The sequence below is a fragment of the Herpailurus yagouaroundi genome, unplaced genomic scaffold (assembly GCF_014898765.1).
Source record: "Herpailurus yagouaroundi ecotype Mexico unplaced genomic scaffold, PumYag 201, whole genome shotgun sequence".
Lineage (NCBI taxonomy): Eukaryota > Metazoa > Chordata > Mammalia > Carnivora > Felidae > Herpailurus > Herpailurus yagouaroundi.
In genome coordinates this window covers 5,773,169-5,792,897 of record NW_024412432.1, presented here as the reverse complement: position 1 = coordinate 5,792,897, position 19,729 = coordinate 5,773,169, and the positions used below count along the sequence as shown (strand labels likewise).

The following is a 19,729-nucleotide window of genomic DNA, read 5'->3' as shown; positions in this document are numbered from 1 at the left end:
ACCGATACGAATTCTAAATCTGGAAAAAGATCAGTTTTCCAGGTTATGGGCTAACCTGTTTACTTTTGAGCCCACCCCAGATCCTTTTTCTATACCTGATATCTGCTGCCTTGACTTTATCTGATGTTCTGGATGTTCCTGGGGGCCTTGTGTGAGTAATAGGGGGGTTCCCTTTCTCTGACAAGGCTGATTACACCTGTATATCAGTCACAGTCCCTGCAGCCCTTCCAATGTGTGGTCTACATAAATCTGACTCTGAATCCTCAGTCTTTTTACTTTCTTACGGGATTGCATGTGTAAAGGAAGGTGGTCTCTGTGGGGTCCCTGAGAACCTGAGGACAAATCGGGGTGACTGACTACTCCTAGTTTTTACACCAAAAGTCCTATGTCTGGGGAAAGCCCCCATTCTTGGACAGACTATGTCCTCAGTCTCAGAGAGTCCGAGATGGTGGGTCAACGTAGTACAAATGAAAGTCTGTATACTTGCATTCAATAACTTTAAAAATATGAGTCAAGTTAATGAATTGCTAAATCAAATAGGTTCTATCTATCTACCTTGGAAAATACATGTTTATAATGACCTGGAAGGGTAGGTTTGAGGATCAAATTCTCCCTGATTCTTGGACTTCCATGCTGGAACATAGTGGTTTTGGTAGAGCTGGTTCCTGGTCATAGCCCCTGCCCTGTGCCTCCGATTATATGGTGAGAGGTAGATGAGAGGCAAAGAGGGTGCATATGGACACCTCAGCTCACCTGCCCTTGCTCGGCCCTCACCCCTCTCCTGGGTCTTGGGTCAGAAGGTGCTCAGACTGATGGTGTGGCCACCTGTGGGCTGACAGATGCGGGGAAAAAGCTAGCTAGTCCTAGGAAGTGTGTGTGTGTGTGTGTGTGTGTGTGTGTGTGTGTGTGTGGTGTGTGGGGAAGGAAATCTGGGTCCTGGGTCCTGAAGTGAGGTCTAGACGGCGAGTGTGGACTCTGGTGGACAGGTACCCTTGCAGGTGCAGACCTGTATATTGAGGGCACAGAGTGGGATCTTCTTAAGTAATGGATTACCGAGCAGTTCAAAGAATGACTTGCTCACTTGGGATTACATAACCTTTCCTTCAGTAGGGGTATGCAATAGTCACAGTGATAGGACACCCTTTGTTCCCAGGACTTTGCAAAGGGAAAGGATTTCTGCAGGTGGGTGGGTGCCCTGCATATGACATCACCAGGGCTACCACTGGGATTTTATGCTGCTTTATCCACCGAATTATCCCTCAAATTGCAAGGCAGCCTTCAAGGCCCTTCTCAGGAAGAGCATATCCACTACAAACAATTCTGACAATCCATATTAACAAATTGTAACTCAAGACTACTTTGAAGTGGTGTTGGAGGTACTGAAACTCAAAATACTATTGAAATATACTGGAATCGATGACTTTGCATGTATTGACGCAGGGCCAACTCATATGTGGCACTGGTTGTGCGCTGCACAATTTCGGTTCACATAGAGTACAGTCTAAATGGCGCCCCCTAGAGTTATACCAAGCATGGAATGCTCAGCAGTATGTAACATCCCTGTCTTGACGTGCACAACCATCTAGTTAGTGTTTCCCCTGCTAAACTACAGATTCTGTGAGTTGAACTGTGTTGAAATTCTGATTTGAATGTTAGGGCCGTGTTTATCTGGTTCTTCATTTAGACAAACTTATGATTATTTCCTAGCGAATACACGAACAGAAAATTGGCTCAAGTTCCCCTTTATCTGAAATGATACTTTTCTGCTAAGGGTTTAGAAATGAAATGAGACCTGAATAAGCTTTATAGTTTACAAGTAAGTACGTGAAGGCTAAAAGGAGAGGAAGTAGAATTGGAAATTTATTTCCTAATCACGTAAAGGTTGTATCAAGTTTTAATTTTATTTCCAAGTAGGCTTTCATGTAGAGACCCAGTTCGTTCTGATTGGAGAGTAAGGAACAGCTGGTTTTGTCACCAGTTCCTGTTGATATAGATTAAAAAAAAAATCAACACGTTTTTGCAAATTTTCACGGGAATATTTTAAAACTGAGTATTCCTATCGTCTTGGTGCCTAAAGAATCTCCCCCCACCCCCAAATTAAGTGGCTATGCTTTTGCATTTGTCCCTGACATAACAAACGTAACGTTTATTTGTGATCTCTTACACATAAATCATTTCAATAGAGAAAGTATATATATTTTTCTGTGTTATATTAAAGGCAAAGAAAAGGTTTACTTATTAAGCCTTGGCAACCTGGCCCCCCCCCCCCCCAAACACCAAGTAGAGAGCAAAACTGTGCATTAGTATCATTATTTCAGGCTGGTTAATAACATGTTTGTGAAAGCAAATAGACCTTCCAAAATACACTTTGCAAGTAACACCCAAACCACCAGAGGCTTTATCTTTTGTTGTTGAACATGGTGTGGAGATGGTCTGTCTCTGGAATGGAAAAAAGTACCAGAAATGCAGTTAAAATGGCCAATGGTGTAATAGAAACGGTCATAACGCATTGATCGCTGAAGTTTGTCCAGCTATAGTGATTTCTTTTCTTTTCTTGTTTTGAAGGGATGGGGGCTTTGGGGACTGGGGAGGGAAGCAGCTAACAAGGAGCAAACCAAGAGTTTCAGGTTTTGTGTACCCATCCTATAAAACAACCTATTCAACTGTAAAATCCTCGATATATATTTAACCCATTTTAGTGGGTATACTTAGTATTAACTCTGAATGCATACTTACGAATCTTTGCTTTGTTTTGCCTTTTAGGTGCCAACCCAAATTATCCTGATGTAATTTATGAAGGTAGCTATCCTGTTGTCTTTATTTTGTGTTTGTTTCAAAATGTTTGTCTGAGATGAAATGAATCAACTAAAAGAGGACCTTTAAGCTCAGTTAAATATACACTTCAAGCATTACAGAGGCCACAATATTTCAAAAATCATTCAATATTGATGGCTGTTTTCCCTTGGTATTTACAGTGCTTGTAAATAGCATTTTCTCTCTCATGCTCTGTTCTTGGAAGTAGTGAATCCATTCCACTGTAACAGACATTTTGTTTCTATAATTGGGAACTAATTACCTGTTTAAAAGCCATGACTACCAAGAAAAGGGAGGTGTATCAGTTTCTGGCTCTGACAGTAAACCCAATTCAGAATTGTGTTTCTTGTATAATAAGGAAGTTTGGCTCAGAAACAGGAACCTCAAAAGTAGGGCATGTTTTTAGGTTCGGTTAAATCAGCAGCTCAACCATGTCGTCAGGTACCCAAGTTTTTTCATCTTTACACGCCCCCTGCACACTGTGCCCACTTCGCGGAAGGCTGGTTTCCCTCATGGTTTTAAGATGATGCCGGCAGAGGGGCCGCTGTTGCTCGCATTGTTGGGAGAAATGGAAGAGCTTCTGAAAGCATTCCAGAAGAAAGGGACCTTTCCCAGAAATCTCCATCAGTCCTCCTTGAATCTGATTCACGACCCAGTGGGTCATGGTCCATTCTTGCCTCCATTGCTGCTAAGAGGGAATGGTTAACCCTTGACTAACTGGAGCCATCCCTGTAGTTTAGACCGGCTTCCTCAGAGAATGTCAGTGAAGCCTTGAATAAAATGGGGTTCTCTTAGGAATGTGGAAAGGGAGAATCCAGAAGGTGGACTGCATTAGCTTTTAGCTGGATATCTCCTCTGTACTTTGCTATTTAATGGGATGCCAGGGATGTTTGACTAGGGGTGAAAAATCCATCTTTAACAGATTTCCAGACCTCCTTCATGACCAGGAGGCCTTGCCTCTGTTTGGGGGAAGTGGCAAGCTCAATTTCAAGACTTGTCTCAAAATTTAAGACTGATTAAAAGTTACCTTGGTTAAAATGTCATTAAATATTCAATATTCGATTCTTTAGTTTTATGTACACATCGACATTTTATTTTTATAAAGTGATCCTATATTTGTATGTTTGTTACGTGTGTGTATTTAACTTGAGCTAATTTTAATTAGGGAATCATATTATCTTTACCTGTTTTATGCATGTTAAACTGTATTTCCTTCAAGTTGTTGTTCAGATGATTTTGTGCATATGATTTGCATATTTTTGTTTTTATTTGTCCCCATTCAGTTTAAAGAAAGAGTATCTCAAATTGTATCACAGAGAGGTATATTTGGATTGTGATTTTACATTTTAAAATAATGTTTTGGGCTCCTTTCCAATAAGTTCAAGACTTTAAAAATGCTATCTTCCCATTGGCTTCCGGTCCCACTTTGGATCTTTGGGCCAAAAAATATCGTGATATCAAACTATAGAGACTTTAATGATTTGATTTTGTATGAGTGGCTCATTAGAATATAAAGAGGTCAAAAATTAGCAAATAGATGATGTCTCAGTGTTTGGTAGAAATTAATGTTCTAGTCTATTTAAAATGAAAATGGTAATAGTAGTTTTGGAGTAAGACTGGAACAGCAAGCAGAAAATAAATGCTTTTTCTGTTACTTTTTTATTCACATTCAAAGGAACACTCGGCTCATCAAAATATAATTTAAATTTATTGCCCCAAGGCCAGCATGATAGTTCTCCCTAGGAAAGTGTGGCTGGGGCTGACTTAATGAGGTTGTTTGTGTAAGATGGAAATTGCAGTCACCAGATCTATTTTAGAATAAAAATACCAAACGTTGATAAGCAACATTATTTGCAGTAAGTTTATCAAAAATTTTCTATGACTCTTTACATGTAATATTACTAATAAAAACTTTCACTACCCCCCCCACACACACACACAAACACACACACACACAAACACAACACAACCAATTGTTTATTTCCATCCTGATCTGTGTAGACTAAAATTGATTTGGAAGATGGCAATGACATTTGAGACATGGTGATGTGAGAACATATTCTCACAATGCTAAACACTGTTGGTGCAGTTCCCTGTCTATTAATTCTGAAACTGAAATGTGGACAGTTCACACCTTTTTTTTTATTTAAAAATTTTTTTTAACATTTATTCATTTTTGAGAGATAGAGACAGAGACAGAGTGTAAGTGGGGGAGGGGCAGAGACAGAGGGAGACACAGAATCGGAAGCAGGCTCCAGGCTCTGAGCTGTCAGCACAGAGCCTGGTGCAGGGCTCAAACTCACGGACCACAAGATCATGACCTGAGCTGAAGTCAGACACGTAACTGACTCAGCCACCCAGGTGCCCCCAGTCAGACCTTTTCACAAAAGTTCTTACATGTACCCAAGTTCACGTCAATGCTCAGTCAGTCCATAGCCCGACTTGAGTGGTTGCCTATTACCCAAATAAGGTGCATGTTCCCTGGAATCAGTGTTTGCTGATGTCAAGGCTGGTTCCTGTTGAGGTTCTGCCACCTTCTTGCCAGTTGACCTTAGACTGGTCATTTAACTGCTCAGATGACTTTCTTTGGCCATAAAGCTGACAGTTAGATTCCATATCTGAAGACCCCTCCAGATCAATAAATGTATGACTCTTTGATGATTGATTCCTTTTCATATTTATATTCTATACTTCATCAAAAAAAGGGTATATTCTTACCTACAAAATAAAACCCTAAACCTGGTTTAGAATTTGACTGCCAAACCAGTGATGGAAAGATCTGGGTTGTGTAAAATGTGAGCATTATGCAATCCCAGCACTACGGTGGCTTTAACCCAAGAGCTGGGTCGTGTTCTGTGCACCCCCCTCCCCCGACCCTATCCCCCAGCCGGCTGACAGTGGCTTGGAATCTTATGTTTATGATTTGTCTTGCTTCATTTTTCTGGGTCATACTGTGACCTCATGTTTGTTGGTAGCCTAGTGACAACTTCATGATTCCTTCTCTTTCCCATTTCTCCAATTTAAGATTATGGGACTGCAGCGAATGACATTGGGGACACCACGAACAGAAGTAACGAAATCCCTTCCACAGATGTGGCGGACAAAAGCGGTCGGGAACATCTTTCGGTGAGTGGCCATCAGTCGCTGTTTCTTAGATTGGCTCTGAGCACTTGAGATGCTTAAATGTTGGAGGAATGGAACTACTTCAGCACACGACATTTTCACTGCACAGTGTGGATTGGGTGTTGACGTTTGGAAGAATTAAGAGAAGTGATAAACGTGCTAGATAGCCTCTGACTTCCTTGCTTCCCCTTTCATGTGCCACTATGGCTACTTGTGGTTCTTATTTTAAATGTCTGTCCTTTAGAAGATTATCACTTTCTAGTGAACTGGGCAGTGTCTCATTTAGGGACATGTGTAATTATTCCTGTCTCCCACACCGTCGCACCTGTCTTATCCAGTATTTTAATAAAAGTCTCATTGCCCACTAAATTTAAGGACTCTAGTAGGTTCCGGAAGCGACTGGCAGTGAGCAGATATAAAAATGTGAGTGAATATCAGGTCTGTGCTTCTGGAGTTTATACTTCAGTCGGAGCCCTGAGATGTGAATGAAATACCGGCACCTACAATTCAGGTAGAGCAGCAATGGGATGCGAGCAATGGAAATAGAGGGGCGGGCACTGGGCTCCTTCCCGCTGGGCGAGCCAGAGGTGTCTTTGTGGGGTAGGTGGCATTTTCCAGCTGTGCAGGATGGCGAGCATGTAGACCGACAGGAACCAAAGGGAAAGGGCATTTTGGGTGTGTGAACAAGAGCTCACAGCCCGGAAAATGGTTTTGACTGGAAGGTAAGGTGTGTGAAGCATAAAGGTGGCTGTCAGGGGCAAGGTTGGAGTGGAGGCTGTGCCAGGTCATGTGGTTTTAAAACACAGAACCAGGGGATTAGATTGACTATGCAGGGAGGAGCCTGAAGGGGGCGCGCGTGAACCCCGGGGCTCCTGTGGGGTTGATCTGTCAGCTGCTGAGACCCAACGCCAACAGCTTCCTTCATTTTTCTCCTCACTTGTCACGAGCACCCAGTCCCTTGTGCCGTGAGCTCCGCCTCCTTATAAACTCCAGAACCATTTGTATCTCCCACCTCCACTGCCACAGGCCCAGGCCAACCCCGTTGGGGTTGGCAAATTATGGCCCGTGGGCCAAGTCCATCTCCCGACCTGCTTTTGTACCATCGGCAGGCTAAGAAGAGCTTTTACGTTTTTAAGTGGTTTGAAAACAAATGAATGATATTTCGTGACACATGAACATTGTCTGAGACTCATATGTCAATGTCCATAAATAAAGTTTTATTGGAACACAGTCATGCCCATTTACGTATTGTCCGTGGCTACTTTTGTGCTAGAGTGACGGCTAGAGTAGCCGCAGCAAAGACTGTGTGGTCTGCAAAGTGGGGCATGTTTAGTATCTGGCCCTTCAAGGAGGAAGTTTACCATGGTTGCTTGTTCCTGGATGACCTTCGTGGCCTTTACCCGTCCCTCCTCTCCCATCTTGTGATCTCCCGCCCTTTCTCCATACAGCAGCCTGAGTGACCTGTGGAGAGCACACATCAGATCACTTTTATTGTCATTCTCAGAGCCTTCCTAATGCAAGTGAAAGAAAAGAGGCCCTGCATATCTTGTCCGTGTCTGTGTCTCTGTCTTCACCTTCCATCCTGCCCTTGTTTTTACCACTTGCCTTTCTTAATGATCTTCCACATGCTCCATCCAGGCTTACTCTTGCCTCACACCCTTTACATTCGCTGTTCCCTCTCTAAGACACACACTTCCCCACAGTCATCCCATGGCTTTAGCTACCAGGCAGCCGCTGCCACGTTCCATTTTCTTCTGAGCAGTTGTCATTGTCTTTAATTCCCTTGTTTATTGTTTACTTGTTTAATGTCTTTTTTCCCTTCCCTAGATTCTCTAGTGACTTTCTAAGTCCAGGCAACCTGGTCAGTGTTTTTCACAGCTGTGTCCCTCGTTCCTCAAATAGTATCTGGCACCTAGGAGATAGTAAAAATTGTAGACTGATCAGAGTAATGGCAAACGCTGTGGAATGGGTTGCAGAACCGTGAGATTGGAGGCAGTGTGATTAGTGAGGGTCTGGAGTGGTAATAAAGAGATGTGATGTATGTTTAGACCAGGGCCCTGGTGGTGGGAGCTGGAGGCTCGTAACAGATGTATCTCAGCTGTGACTCAAAATATGCATATCTAGTAAGTACATGGAGACACACACACACACACACACACACACACACACACACACACATTTCCAGAGATGATGATATGCAATGCATTGAAATAGCAAGGAAAAATAAATCAGCTGCAGAATGTTTTCTGCTTCCTGCCTTGTGCAATCGCTTCAGTTTATTCTCATACCAAACCACTTAATGTTTCGTGGTTTGAGAAAGTTGTTTGTGTACATAAGGAATCCAAGGAGTGTGTGTTAGCCCCACAGGTATGTCTGTATCCCAGTTACCAAAAATTACGTGTCAACTTCAGTTTTCTCTTTTGAGACGAAAATGAGAAATTTAAGCCCCTATTTGGCATGTCTCAGTGATGGCTGAACTGTCCACAGTAGGGCCGCTGGAAGGCAAAATCAGTGAAAGTCATCTTTGTTGAAAGTTGGTACATTACAGGTCCACCTGAGGTCCCTGGAAATCTGTATGAGAGGTGCAAGAAAATGCTTTATAGACTTTAAAGAAAATGTAAAAATTAAATGTTGATCTGGTATTTGATACGTGAACAGTCCCTGATCACAGGGAGGATTGTTAGATTAGGAGAGTTTCAGAGTCAGGGAACTGATAGAAAAGTTAAAGGTGTTAGAGCATTTGAAAGACAACCTCAGACACTCTCCTTTCTGGTGCAACAAGTGCTCCTCATGCACCTTGCTGGATTTTTTGAGTGGAATGACCCCTTATTTTACGCTGAGAGATATCCTCAGATAAAAAACAGCTAACCAACCAATCAACCAACCAATCAACTAACCAACCAAACAAACAACCGACCAACCAGCCCGCAAACCAGCCAGCCAACCAAACAACTAACCAGCCAACTAAACAAACAAATACATTTACCCCTACTTGTCTCCCACATAAAGACCACCCACATCCCAACATATGCATGGTACATGAAACTTCATCAAACAATTCATTGTTGGGAAAACAATTCTTCTCATTGTCATGGGATCCTTTGTTTATTAAAGGAGTCTTTGCATTTAGAGTTGCTTCAGTAGGTTTAAATAGTTGCTAGTAGATCACTAACTGATTCCCAGCAGTAGAACCCATTCCCATTTTCCAGGTTGACTTAAACACTCTGTAACAAAATAGAGGAGTCAGGGCAGGTACTATTATCCCCACGTACAAATGAAATGGAGGCTTGCGGAAGCGAAGCATCTGTTACCTCTCGTAGCTGGTAAAGGCAAAGTGCCCTATGAACATAGGGGCCAAGTCTTCTGCATGCCAGTCAAGTACTTTCCAAAGTGGGTCAGAGACTGTCTCTGGTCCCCCAGAGAGGTTGGGGGGGGGGGGACTTAGGGCAAGTCCCCTAACATCTGTCCATCCCCATTTCCTTATCTTTAAAATAGGATTTGAACTTGTTTTTGCAGTTATTCCCCTTCTAGCTGTAGAAGTTTGAAATTTAATAATAAGATAGAGAACCTTAGAGCTATAATACTATGAGCTCTTTCCCATGAAAATGATAGTTAGAAATAAAGATGAAAAACCCACCCCGGGGGCGCCAGGTGGCTCAGTTGGTTGAGCATCTGACTTTGGCTCAGGCCGTGATCTCACAGTTCCTGAGTTTGAGCCCCTTGATGGGCTCGCTGCCGTCAGCAGCGGGAGCCCATCTTTGGATCCCCTGTTCCCTCTCTCTCTGCCCCTCCCCAGCTCGTGCTCTCTCAAAAATAAAATGAACATGTAAAAAACACCCAAATCATTAGGTACGTTTGAGGGAAACAGTCTTAGTTAGAGCACGTTGATCCATAATTAAGCTTTTAGGAATCACAGCCGTTCTGTTTGTATGTAGGCTGCAGAGACAGAGTTAAGTCTGCACGCAGACACTCGCAGAGGTGTTCTGTGGGAGAGCCACTTACAACCGCAGTGCCAGAGGAGAGAATGCTCACACCTTTGTTCCATTCTGGCCAAGGCCTTGGCACGTGCCCTTTCCTGTGCCTTCTTTAACGCTGTCCCCATCTGACATCAGAGAAGGTGTCATGGGAGGATTAGCCATGTGTTTTGATTATCCTGCCTTCCCTCTCAGCCATGTGTTTTGGAGAAATAGTATAAAGAGTAAATCATGGATAAATCACAGGTTTTATACTTGGACAGACTTCAATTCGAATCCCAAGCTTGGAAGATGTGATCTTGGGTGGCGTATTTAATTTTTTATAAACCTGTTTTATCATCATCATAACCAAATCAGTTTCTTATCTATTGTGGTGGACTCTGTTCCAAACCCATTATCTGCATTAACTCACTACGGATTTAAAGAACCTGCTAGGTAGAGTGATTATATTCCCTGTTTCACACAAGAAGAGCGTGAGATGCTTAGAGATTAAGTAATCCTGAGGCCAAGCACCTAATAAGTGGTGAATCTAAATTTCAAACTCACGAGGAACTCCTATTCCTAATCTCTACTCTGTACTGCCTCTCACTCTGAGGTGTACATCAGTCAGCATAAGCTGTGCAGTAACAAAAATCCCCAAATCTTGGTGGCTTCAGACAGCAAACGTTCTTTTCTTGCTTCATTGTGTGTATTCACTGGGAGTTCTGTCAGCCTTGTCCTCATTCTAAGACTAGGTGGACAGGAAGCTACTTTTGGAAAGTTAGCATTTATGAAGGCCCAGAGAAAGAAGCAGTGAGAGCAGGGTTGTCGGCCTTGGCATTATGCCATTATTATTATGGCTCTTTGTTGTGGGGGCTGTTAGGCATTACGGGATGTTTAGCAGCATCCCTGGTCTTGACCCACTAGATGCTAGCAGCACCCTCCCCCACTTGTGATGATCCCAAATCGACAGATGTCCCCTGGGCGCAACATTATCCCTGGTTGAGAAGCACTGCCTCAGTCTAAGATCTCACAGTAGCAGTGGAATCCTCCACTGTCAGGGATGCAAGTCTTACCTCATTGGCCAGAACTGGTCACGTGTACCCACCTTACCACGAGGAAGCCAGGCAGTGAATCCTACAAAGAGAAACACAGGGAGAAACAGAAATGTTCGGTAAACAGCATCAGTGATTACCACTGATGGAGATAATAGTATCTTTCTTAAGGATTATTATGCAGATTAAATGCAACAAAGAAGCTTAAGCATTTAGTTAAGTGTGGACCCCCAAGACAGGTTAGAAAAGGAGTCTGTAAACTACAGTCATATGTTTTTGTAAATAAAGTTTTATTGGCACCCAGGCATGCCCATTTGCTTACATGTTGTCTATGGGTGCTTTCACTGGATACCAGCACAGTTGAAAGGTTGCAAAAGAAACTCTATGGCCCCCAAAGCCTAAAGCATTTACTGTCTGACCCTTTACAGCCAAAATTGGCCACTTCCTGGTTTAGAAAGTCACACGGTTTTTGGGAGCAGGACCTTGGGATGAGCAGCAGGAATGGAAGGAGATGCATCATCCTGCTTCTATCTTGGTTCCTCAAATGTTAATATGTACTTCATTAACATTACACACTTGTGCCTCTGTGATCTCGCTTAGGGTGGTGGCAGGATTCACGTAGATCTGCAACTACTCTCTCTACTTGTATAATCTACATGTTAGAATTATGTTTTTAGGCTTAAAAAAACTTTGTATTGACCTCTATCGTACATGCACAAATGTGTACAGATCATAAGTCTGCAACTTAATGAGCTTTCACAAATAAACTCACCGGCAGGGGCCCCTCCTGCTCCCTTCTGGGCCTAGTCACAGCTCCAGGGGACTCTGGTTTCTAAGAGCCACAACAGCCAACTGAGAAAAAAAAAATCTGTTTGTTACGGACAACTTTCTGACATGCACAATGGTAGAGAGCATAACAAAATGAACCCCACTGTATCTTTCATCGCTTCAGAAATAACAGTAGTTTGTCATTCAGATTTCATATACTTTCTCTTCTCTCTTCAGGTAAGGCAGATAGGAGGATAGGCAGATGGGGAGAGAGTAATGTATCTCTATGTCTCCATAATATCAATTACACTGATATTTTTATAAGCTTTAACTTATATTTTCTCATTTGTAAAGTAAGGATAGTAATAAGACCTACATATTCCATTGTAGGGTTGTTGAGGAATAAGGGAGTTGATAGACACAAGGTTCCTGGCAGGACAGGTAGCAAATATGAACTTGTCATCGTCATTATCACCATCATCTGGACGTAAGGAACCAATGAGCAAGGTCATAACAGCCCTCCCTTCCTTTCCTCTAGGTCTATGCTGTGGTGGTCATTGCGTCTGTGGTGGGATTTTGTCTGCTGGTGATGCTGTTTCTGCTGAAGTTGGCAAGACACTCCAAGTTTGGCATGAAAGGTAAGAAGGGTTGTGTTTATTTTATTTCTTATGTGGAATCATTTTTTGGCTTATGACTAATGCTAATTACCACTAAAGATAGAAGCAGCTAGATTTACGATGACTAGGTTTTAAGGCTGAAAAAATAGCAACGAGGATATGATACTACAAATCAAGGCAGAGCAAAATAATGTTGATTACCCAGCAGTACCCACTTTCCAATGAGGACAGTTGTCCCAGAAGACACAGAACTGGTTTCCTGAGTATCAAGTGACTAATAATGATATAGGCGAATAGTGCCTGAGTTTTCCTTTGGCTTCAGAAAGGCAGGCGAGGCTTGGTGGCCGTAGGCCAGTTACGGACACGTATTTTGTGCAGAAAGGTCCTTCCTGCTCTACAGTTGACTTCTAGACCTTCTGTGGAATGCTTTTTGTTGTCGCTGCTGCTTTTATAAAGTCTCATCTTCTGAGATTTGAACTGTGTTGGGAAGCAAAATCCGAACAACCTGTGGCTGTACTCTGAAGCTTTGTGAATGAGGGGTTTTTTTTGTTTTTTTTTTTAATGGAAAGATTCCTAGCGCTCGATTAAAAAATCCGTGGCTGTGTTGCCGAAGAATAGACCATGGGTCTCTATCAGAGGATTGAAAATTCATTTTAGGGGAAAAATTTGTTAAAATGTTCTTTTTCTACAAGTAGCCAAGAGTTTTAGTGATTGAAAAGCATTTGCTCTGAAGTTTAAACTTATGTATGGACTAACATGTTATTGTTGAATTTTGTGTGGTCTCTCATAAATGGCCACTAGCTTGGGAAAGCTGTGAAGGTTTAGTGGTGGCTTAGTTTTGTTGGAGACAATGTGGCGGGTTTTCTTGATCTGTATGGTTCATTACAATTACTATTTGTGTTCCTTGCTTCTTTGGAAGTGATGTTTCTGTAGCAGCAGGCCATCCAGCATATACCTGGCTCTGGGGTGGAGTGGATCCATTTCTGACGTTCTGTTGGTGTCCCTGATCAAAATCCCTAAAGCTGAAATGAACAGGGAGGAGTGGTGGTAAATTGGGCCTTGAAAAGCCCCCAAATCTCCTTGTGACATTCCTTGACCTGCTGATTTCTTGACATTTCTTTTGGAGGAGGAAAAGATCTCTCATTCTCCAATTATAAATAAGGCCTGGAAGAGAGACCATACTATGGTGATTTTAATTAGTCCTGTAATGGTGGTTTACAAATTTGACTTTTTTTTTTTTTAAATATTTGTGGTTTAAGAAAATTATGTATTTTGAGAGAGAGAGAGAGAGAGAGAGAGAGAGAGAGAGAGGACGTGCACTCACAGGCACAAGCACCGGTGGGTGCAGGGAGAGAGAGAGAATCCTGAACTCAGGAACCCGGAGATCATGACCTGAGCTGAGATCAAGAGTCAGGCGCTTAACCAACTGAGCCACCCAGGTGCTCCTACACACTTGACTTTGTATCCACAAGTCCTAGAAGGCTTGTGAAAACACAGATTTCTGGGCCACCCCGAGAGTTTCTGATCTAATAGGTCTGAGGTGGGCCTGAAACCTGGCATTTCTAACAGTTTCCATGGGATGCCGGTACTGCTGTGGCACAAGCATTCCTGGGGAATCACCGTTCTATGAGATCAACGTGGGCTAGCACCTTCTGTGGGACAAGATGGGAGAGGGGCATTGCTTTGCAGACCTTTCTGGGTCCCTGTGTTCAGTTGGCACCTAGGTCCAGGCGAGGCTGCTGTTCTCTGCATTTCAGCCAGCCACTGTGGCATTTTGTTTTCCTCATTCTGATCAGGTGCTCTGTTTCCTTAGAGGCATTTGGAGTGGATGTCTCCAACAGGGATTTTACTGGAGAGAGTCAGATACGAGCACCATACTTCCCACATCTTGAGGTTTTAGTTTGAGATCTTTCATCTCATGGGCTCTTCAGAGAGAATATTTGTCTAGGTTCTACAGGGAGCCGCACAAAAGCTTTGGAAACCCTAGGGACAGTATTCAGGAGGCACCCCATCCCAGCTCTGTGTGAAGGAAAACAACTGACACAATGATCTGTAAACGTTCACATACTCTGAGGTGCAGTGATGGAGGAGAGTAAAGGGTAGACATTTGTTTCAGAGAAGATTATATTTCATATAGAGACTCCAGAACAAAGACTGAAACAGTATTTTTATTTGGATAATTCGGGATGATTACTGCGAAAGCACCTACATTTCCCGAACATGTATAACCTAAGGGTATCCTTAATGAATTGTAAGAAAGATCTTGCTGAACCTTGTCCCAGAGCCAGTAAATGACTTCCTTCAGGCAGTAGCTGCGATGTCGTATGTTTCACTCCCTTATTTCCAAACACAAATAAAATTGTTTTAAAGAAAAGTGTCTTGGAGACTCATGGTCTTATTTAGAATAGCTTCTTTTTCTATTTTTAACCTCACATCTATCTGTGCCATGGTTTGAACACAAAGGGCCTGAGCTGAAGTTATTGTTTTACTAGTCAGATTCTGAGTTGATAATTTTGGGGGGTCTAGAAGGGAAGATGAGGGCCAATGAAGCTGCATGAAAAGTGGTATTTAAACATTAATAGAAGTTAATGTACTTTAAATGCTATGAGTGCTGGGATCACTTCTGAAAAATCGTGTGCCTTAAGAAGGGAAGAATGGAAAACCACAATCATACCTCCTGAAATAACCAGGAAACGTGTGAGTGGTGATTCCTCAGTAATGATGATGTGAAATGTGCATAGCCTTGGCCAGAACCAATGCCTTCGTTCTGTGTGATGTGCAAATGAGCTATTCCAAATGTAATTCTTGCCCTCATAAGCACCTTCGGGGGATTCTACCTCCGTTCCCATTCCCTCGTCCTGGAGACAGATTGAGAGAGCAGGGTGGCAGCCCGCCCACCCACCAGGCATTTACGGCCTCTTGCCTATCCCGGCATCGCAGACTTCAGGCTCCAGTGTCGACCGTTCCAATCACAGTAGCAGCCTCAGGATCATAAACCATACTTTAAGCCTGTTGATTGGAAGGGCCTGGGGTAACCAGAAACCTCTTTAAATCACAATGCAGCAGAATACAGGGAAACCCAAGCTCTGGATTGACCTGAGGACCCAAGCGTTATTGATGGCATTGCTTCCACGGGAGGGTGATCTCTAAATAACAAACCTAGGAGTTCAATCTAGATTTTAGAATATAACCAGTGAGTGGTGGCATGTTCTCCGGAGGTGGGTTTATGTGACTGGAAGCTTCCTAGGGTTAATTCTCTGTTCTGTCCATTCACTGCAACCAAAGGCTGATGGGGGCTGTCTTGCCCATGGAGTCCTAACTGTGAGCTCTACACGGCTTGTAGTGGTCTTGTCCATCATCCAGATTGGCACTCAATAAGTATTAATTGACTGAATGAATGATCACAGAGAATTCTTAACTTCATTCACTTTAGTTTAGTATTTGGAAAACAGTTAATATTTGGAGGATCGCTCATATGTGAATGGTTAAAGAGAAATTTCAGAGCTTTTCTGAGTTTTTAAGGGGTCAAAGTCCCTCCCTCCCCACCCCCTCCTTTACTTGATGGTTCCAGATAAGTAATGGCCCCAAACAGGAGGTTATTTTGCTAGGTTTTCTCTTAGGATTTGTGGGTTTTCACACACTGTTTTATTTAAGTTTATTTATTTTGAGAGAGAGAGCAAGAGAGTGAGCAGGGGAGGAGCAGAGAGAGAGGCAGAGACAATCCCAAGCAGGTTACCTGCTGTCAGCACAGAGCCCTATGTGGGGCTCAAACTCACGAACTGTGAGATCATGACCTGAGCCGAAATCAAGAGTCACGCTTAATTGACTGAGCCACCCAGGTGCCCCTTCACACTGTGTTAAACAATTATTGTTGTTTAAGTGTGGAGGGTTCACTATGGCTTTCCATTTTGCACACGAGCTTCTTCAATTTCTGCCTCTCTGCTTTTGAATGTATGGCCTTAGAATATGTGTCTTTGGGGGCGCCTGGGTGGCGCAGTTGGTTGAGCATCCGACTTCAGCCAGGTCATGATCTCGCGGTCCGTGAGTTCGAGCCCCGCGTCAGGCTCTGGGCTGATGGCTCAGAGCCTGAAGCCTGTTTCCGATTCTGTGTCTCCCTCTCTCTCTGCCCCTCCCCCGTTCATGCTCTGTCTCTCTCTGTCCCAAAAATAAATAAACGTTGAAAAAAAAAAAAAAAGAATATGTGTCTTTGTCTAGCTTTGAAGCTGGCAGAAGGGCCTCACGGTGAGTGGCTCCTGTCTTGGCACTAACCTAGGATTTATCTTTCGTTAATGCTGAATATATTTGAAGCTTCTTATTGCCAGTGTTCAATAGACTACTGGCCCTTTGTCAATAAAAATGTCAGGAAGTAGAATTTACCCCAGTGTGTTTTTCTGTGCTCATTTTTATGTCTTTACACCATCCGATTGCTTTTTGGTTGAATAACTGGTTCGCATATTCACAGAAGCCCTGAATAAAGGTCTCTGTGAGTGCTTGGTCATCTGCATAGGGATTATTTATACATGCGCTTAACATGGATCTACGTCTATGTCTGTATCCATACCCTTACACATAGATGCATGATTTTATCCCTTTTTTCTTGAGGATCCTCTGACTTATTTTAATTTCACTTTCCACTGAAACAGGGCTCCAGGACTTTTCCAGAGCCCCCGTGTTGCCAAAGGAACAGGCAACCAGGCCTCCGGGTGCTCTTACCCGGAGCGTGTTGTAACCAGGTCTCGTGCTCAGTTCTCACATTGCTTCCTGGCTCCCTTTCTTCACTGAAGATGTGGAAAGTGTGCAGGACGGGGAAATGCAAGCATCAGGGGGCACAAGGGCTGCCAGGCTTTCCAAGAGCATCCACTTTGGATGCCCGGCCTGGTGGCATGGATGGTGCGCAGGCCTGGAAAAAATAGGAGAGAGCCAGAAGGGTGGAGGGGACGTGGCATTTGCCACCCTGGCGGGGGAGTCGTGACCATCAACTTTGTGTTCCTCGCATTTTCTGAAGGGAATCCACACAGCCATTTATTTCCTGAGTACCAGTACTTCCTCCTTCTGGAGTAAATATATCCAAGTGAGCCGAAGAGATCCCACGGGAGGAAATGGAAGAGGAAGCCCTTTCTCTCCTTCCGTGTTGCCAGTCTGCAGATTTTGTCTGCAGACTCCTGTCCTTGCACGTAAACCGCTGATGTGCCCTCATTCCTACTATGTGAGCTGCAGATCTTTTCCAGTTCGCAGTTGACCAAAACGCTGCACTCCGTGCGAGTGCAGTGCTGGCCTCTCTTCACTTCAGCTTCAAGGTCCATGGCTTGGCTTTCCTCTTTTTTTTTTTTTTTTTTTTTACATTTACTTATTTTTGAGAAACAGAGTGAGACAAAGCGTGAGTGGGGGAGGGGCAGAGAGAGAAGGAGACACAGAATCTGAAGCAGGCGCCAGGCTCTGAGCAAGCAGTCAGCACAGAGCCCAATGTGGGGCTTGAACCCACAAACTGTGAGATCATGACCTGAGCCCAAGTCGGGCGCTCAACTGACTGAGCCACCCAGGCGCCCCGGCTTTCCTCTTATACATGATCTTCTAAAGGTCTTTCAACAGCAGCCCCAAATTGGGTTATTTAAAAATAGTCATAAACATATAGTGGGACTGAAGCTAGAGAAGGTGAAGGTTAAAGCCTTTTCTATGAACTGAAAGCAATTCTGTAAAGTTGAGGAGGTTGACTAACAGATATTTGGATCAACTTTTTAAAAGAAGGAAAAATGTGTTCGCAAGCCAGAAGCGCAGTTGTAGAAACATCTGGAAGGACAAACTGTTTTCCATATGCACCCCCACTGTTTTTTTTTTTTAACACAAATAGCTTTAAAAAATTATAACAGTAACACATGAATGCATTCTTGTTTTTCACAGTTTCCAGCAGTTTGGCAATATGTGCAGCCAAAAGTGGGATTGCACTTGACCCTCCTCTCTTACTCCCCTTTCCACTGCGAGGGAGAACTTAACTTTAACCATCCAGAATGCATATGTTATGTAAATAATGAAATCCGTGGCTTCACCTAGTAGGTAGATAATCAAACAGACTCATGTTTGGTTGCAATAAAGAAACTTTAATCCCAAACCAAGGCTGCAACTGTTTTAAGGTAGCATTTTGCCTTGTGGATCTTTCTGTATCAGTTCCTGGGTATCTCATGCATTCTGTTTCAGTCTTTCTGGGTAGTCTGCTGCCAGGTTCCTTGGGTCTGAAACCTGCCTCTGCCAGGTGTAAGCTGTGTGACTTTAAACAACTTTCTCATCCTCCCTGACCTCAGTATCTCCATCTGGAATAGGGCAATAATTGTGGGGCACTCTCCCACCTCATAGGGTCGTTGTGAGACACCCTGAATGTATGTATATTTGCACTCAGGAAAGTTCCTGGCATGTAGTAATTGTTACGACTATTATTACTGACCAATTGTGACTTATTCTCTCCTTTTTTTTTTTTTTTTTAAGTTTATTTATTTTGAGAGAGAGTGAGGGAGAGAGCGGGAGGGGCAGAGAGAGAGGGAGAGAGTGAGAATCCCAAGCAGGCTCCGTGCTGTCAGCACAGAGCCTGATACACGGCACTATCTCACGAACCATGAGATCATGACTGGAGCCGAAATCAAGACCAGATGCTTAACTGACTGAGCCATCCAGGTGCCCCTATTGTCTCCTTTTAATGTTTATGTTGTTATGTTTTAAAGTTTATATTTATGCCACGTTTTCAGCAAAGTATTTCAAATAATGCCTTACATATAAAGATTGATACTTGGAGTGGATTGCTGAGAGAAAAGTTGTGCAGATTTTGTATGTTGATAGATTATCTTGCATAAATGCTTTGTCAGTCTATACTCTCACCAGTAGTAGGTGAGGGTATCCTTTGTTTATACTTTCATCTGTATCAGATATTATCAATCTTTTATATTTTTGCCAATTCAGTTAAAGTGATAGTGTGATGAATAACAAGGGAAAACATCTTCATCAGTGACCAATGAGAAGGAATGTTTATTTTGCTGGTTGATTTGCTGACTTACTTTATACATTATATACATTCATCTTGTATTGGTTATATAGATTGCTCTAATGCTTTTGTAGGCTTTATCTTTTATAAAGAGTGTCTTTTGGTAGGGGCACCTGGGTGGCTCAGTCAGTTAAGCATCTGATTTTGGCTCAGGTCACGATCTCACGGTTCATGAGTTTGAGCCTTGCATCAGGCTCTGTGCTCACAGCACAGAACCTGCTTGGGATCCTCTCTTTCTCTCTCTGCCCCTCCCCTGCTCATTCTCTCTCTCCCTCAAAGAATAATACATAAACATTAAAAAAAATAGCATCTATTGGTAAACAAAAGATTTATTTACCTTTTTATAGAAGCAAACGTGCCCATCTTTTTCAT

General features: G+C 43.1%; 1 protein-coding gene across 5 annotated transcripts in view; it reads left to right on the top strand.

Annotated features, from left to right (window-relative positions):
- NTRK2 (neurotrophic receptor tyrosine kinase 2) overlaps positions 1-19,729 on the top strand; it is a 337,422-nt gene that overhangs the window by 63,694 nt on the left and 253,999 nt on the right. For all 5 annotated transcript variants that reach the window (XM_040450286.1, XM_040450285.1, XM_040450287.1 and 2 more), the window contains exons 12-14: positions 2,764-2,799; positions 5,840-5,940; positions 12,252-12,351. In XM_040450286.1, the coding sequence (XP_040306220.1) occupies positions 2,764-2,799; positions 5,840-5,940; positions 12,252-12,351 (237 nt within the window). The remainder of the gene's footprint in view (positions 1-2,763; positions 2,800-5,839; positions 5,941-12,251; positions 12,352-19,729) is intronic.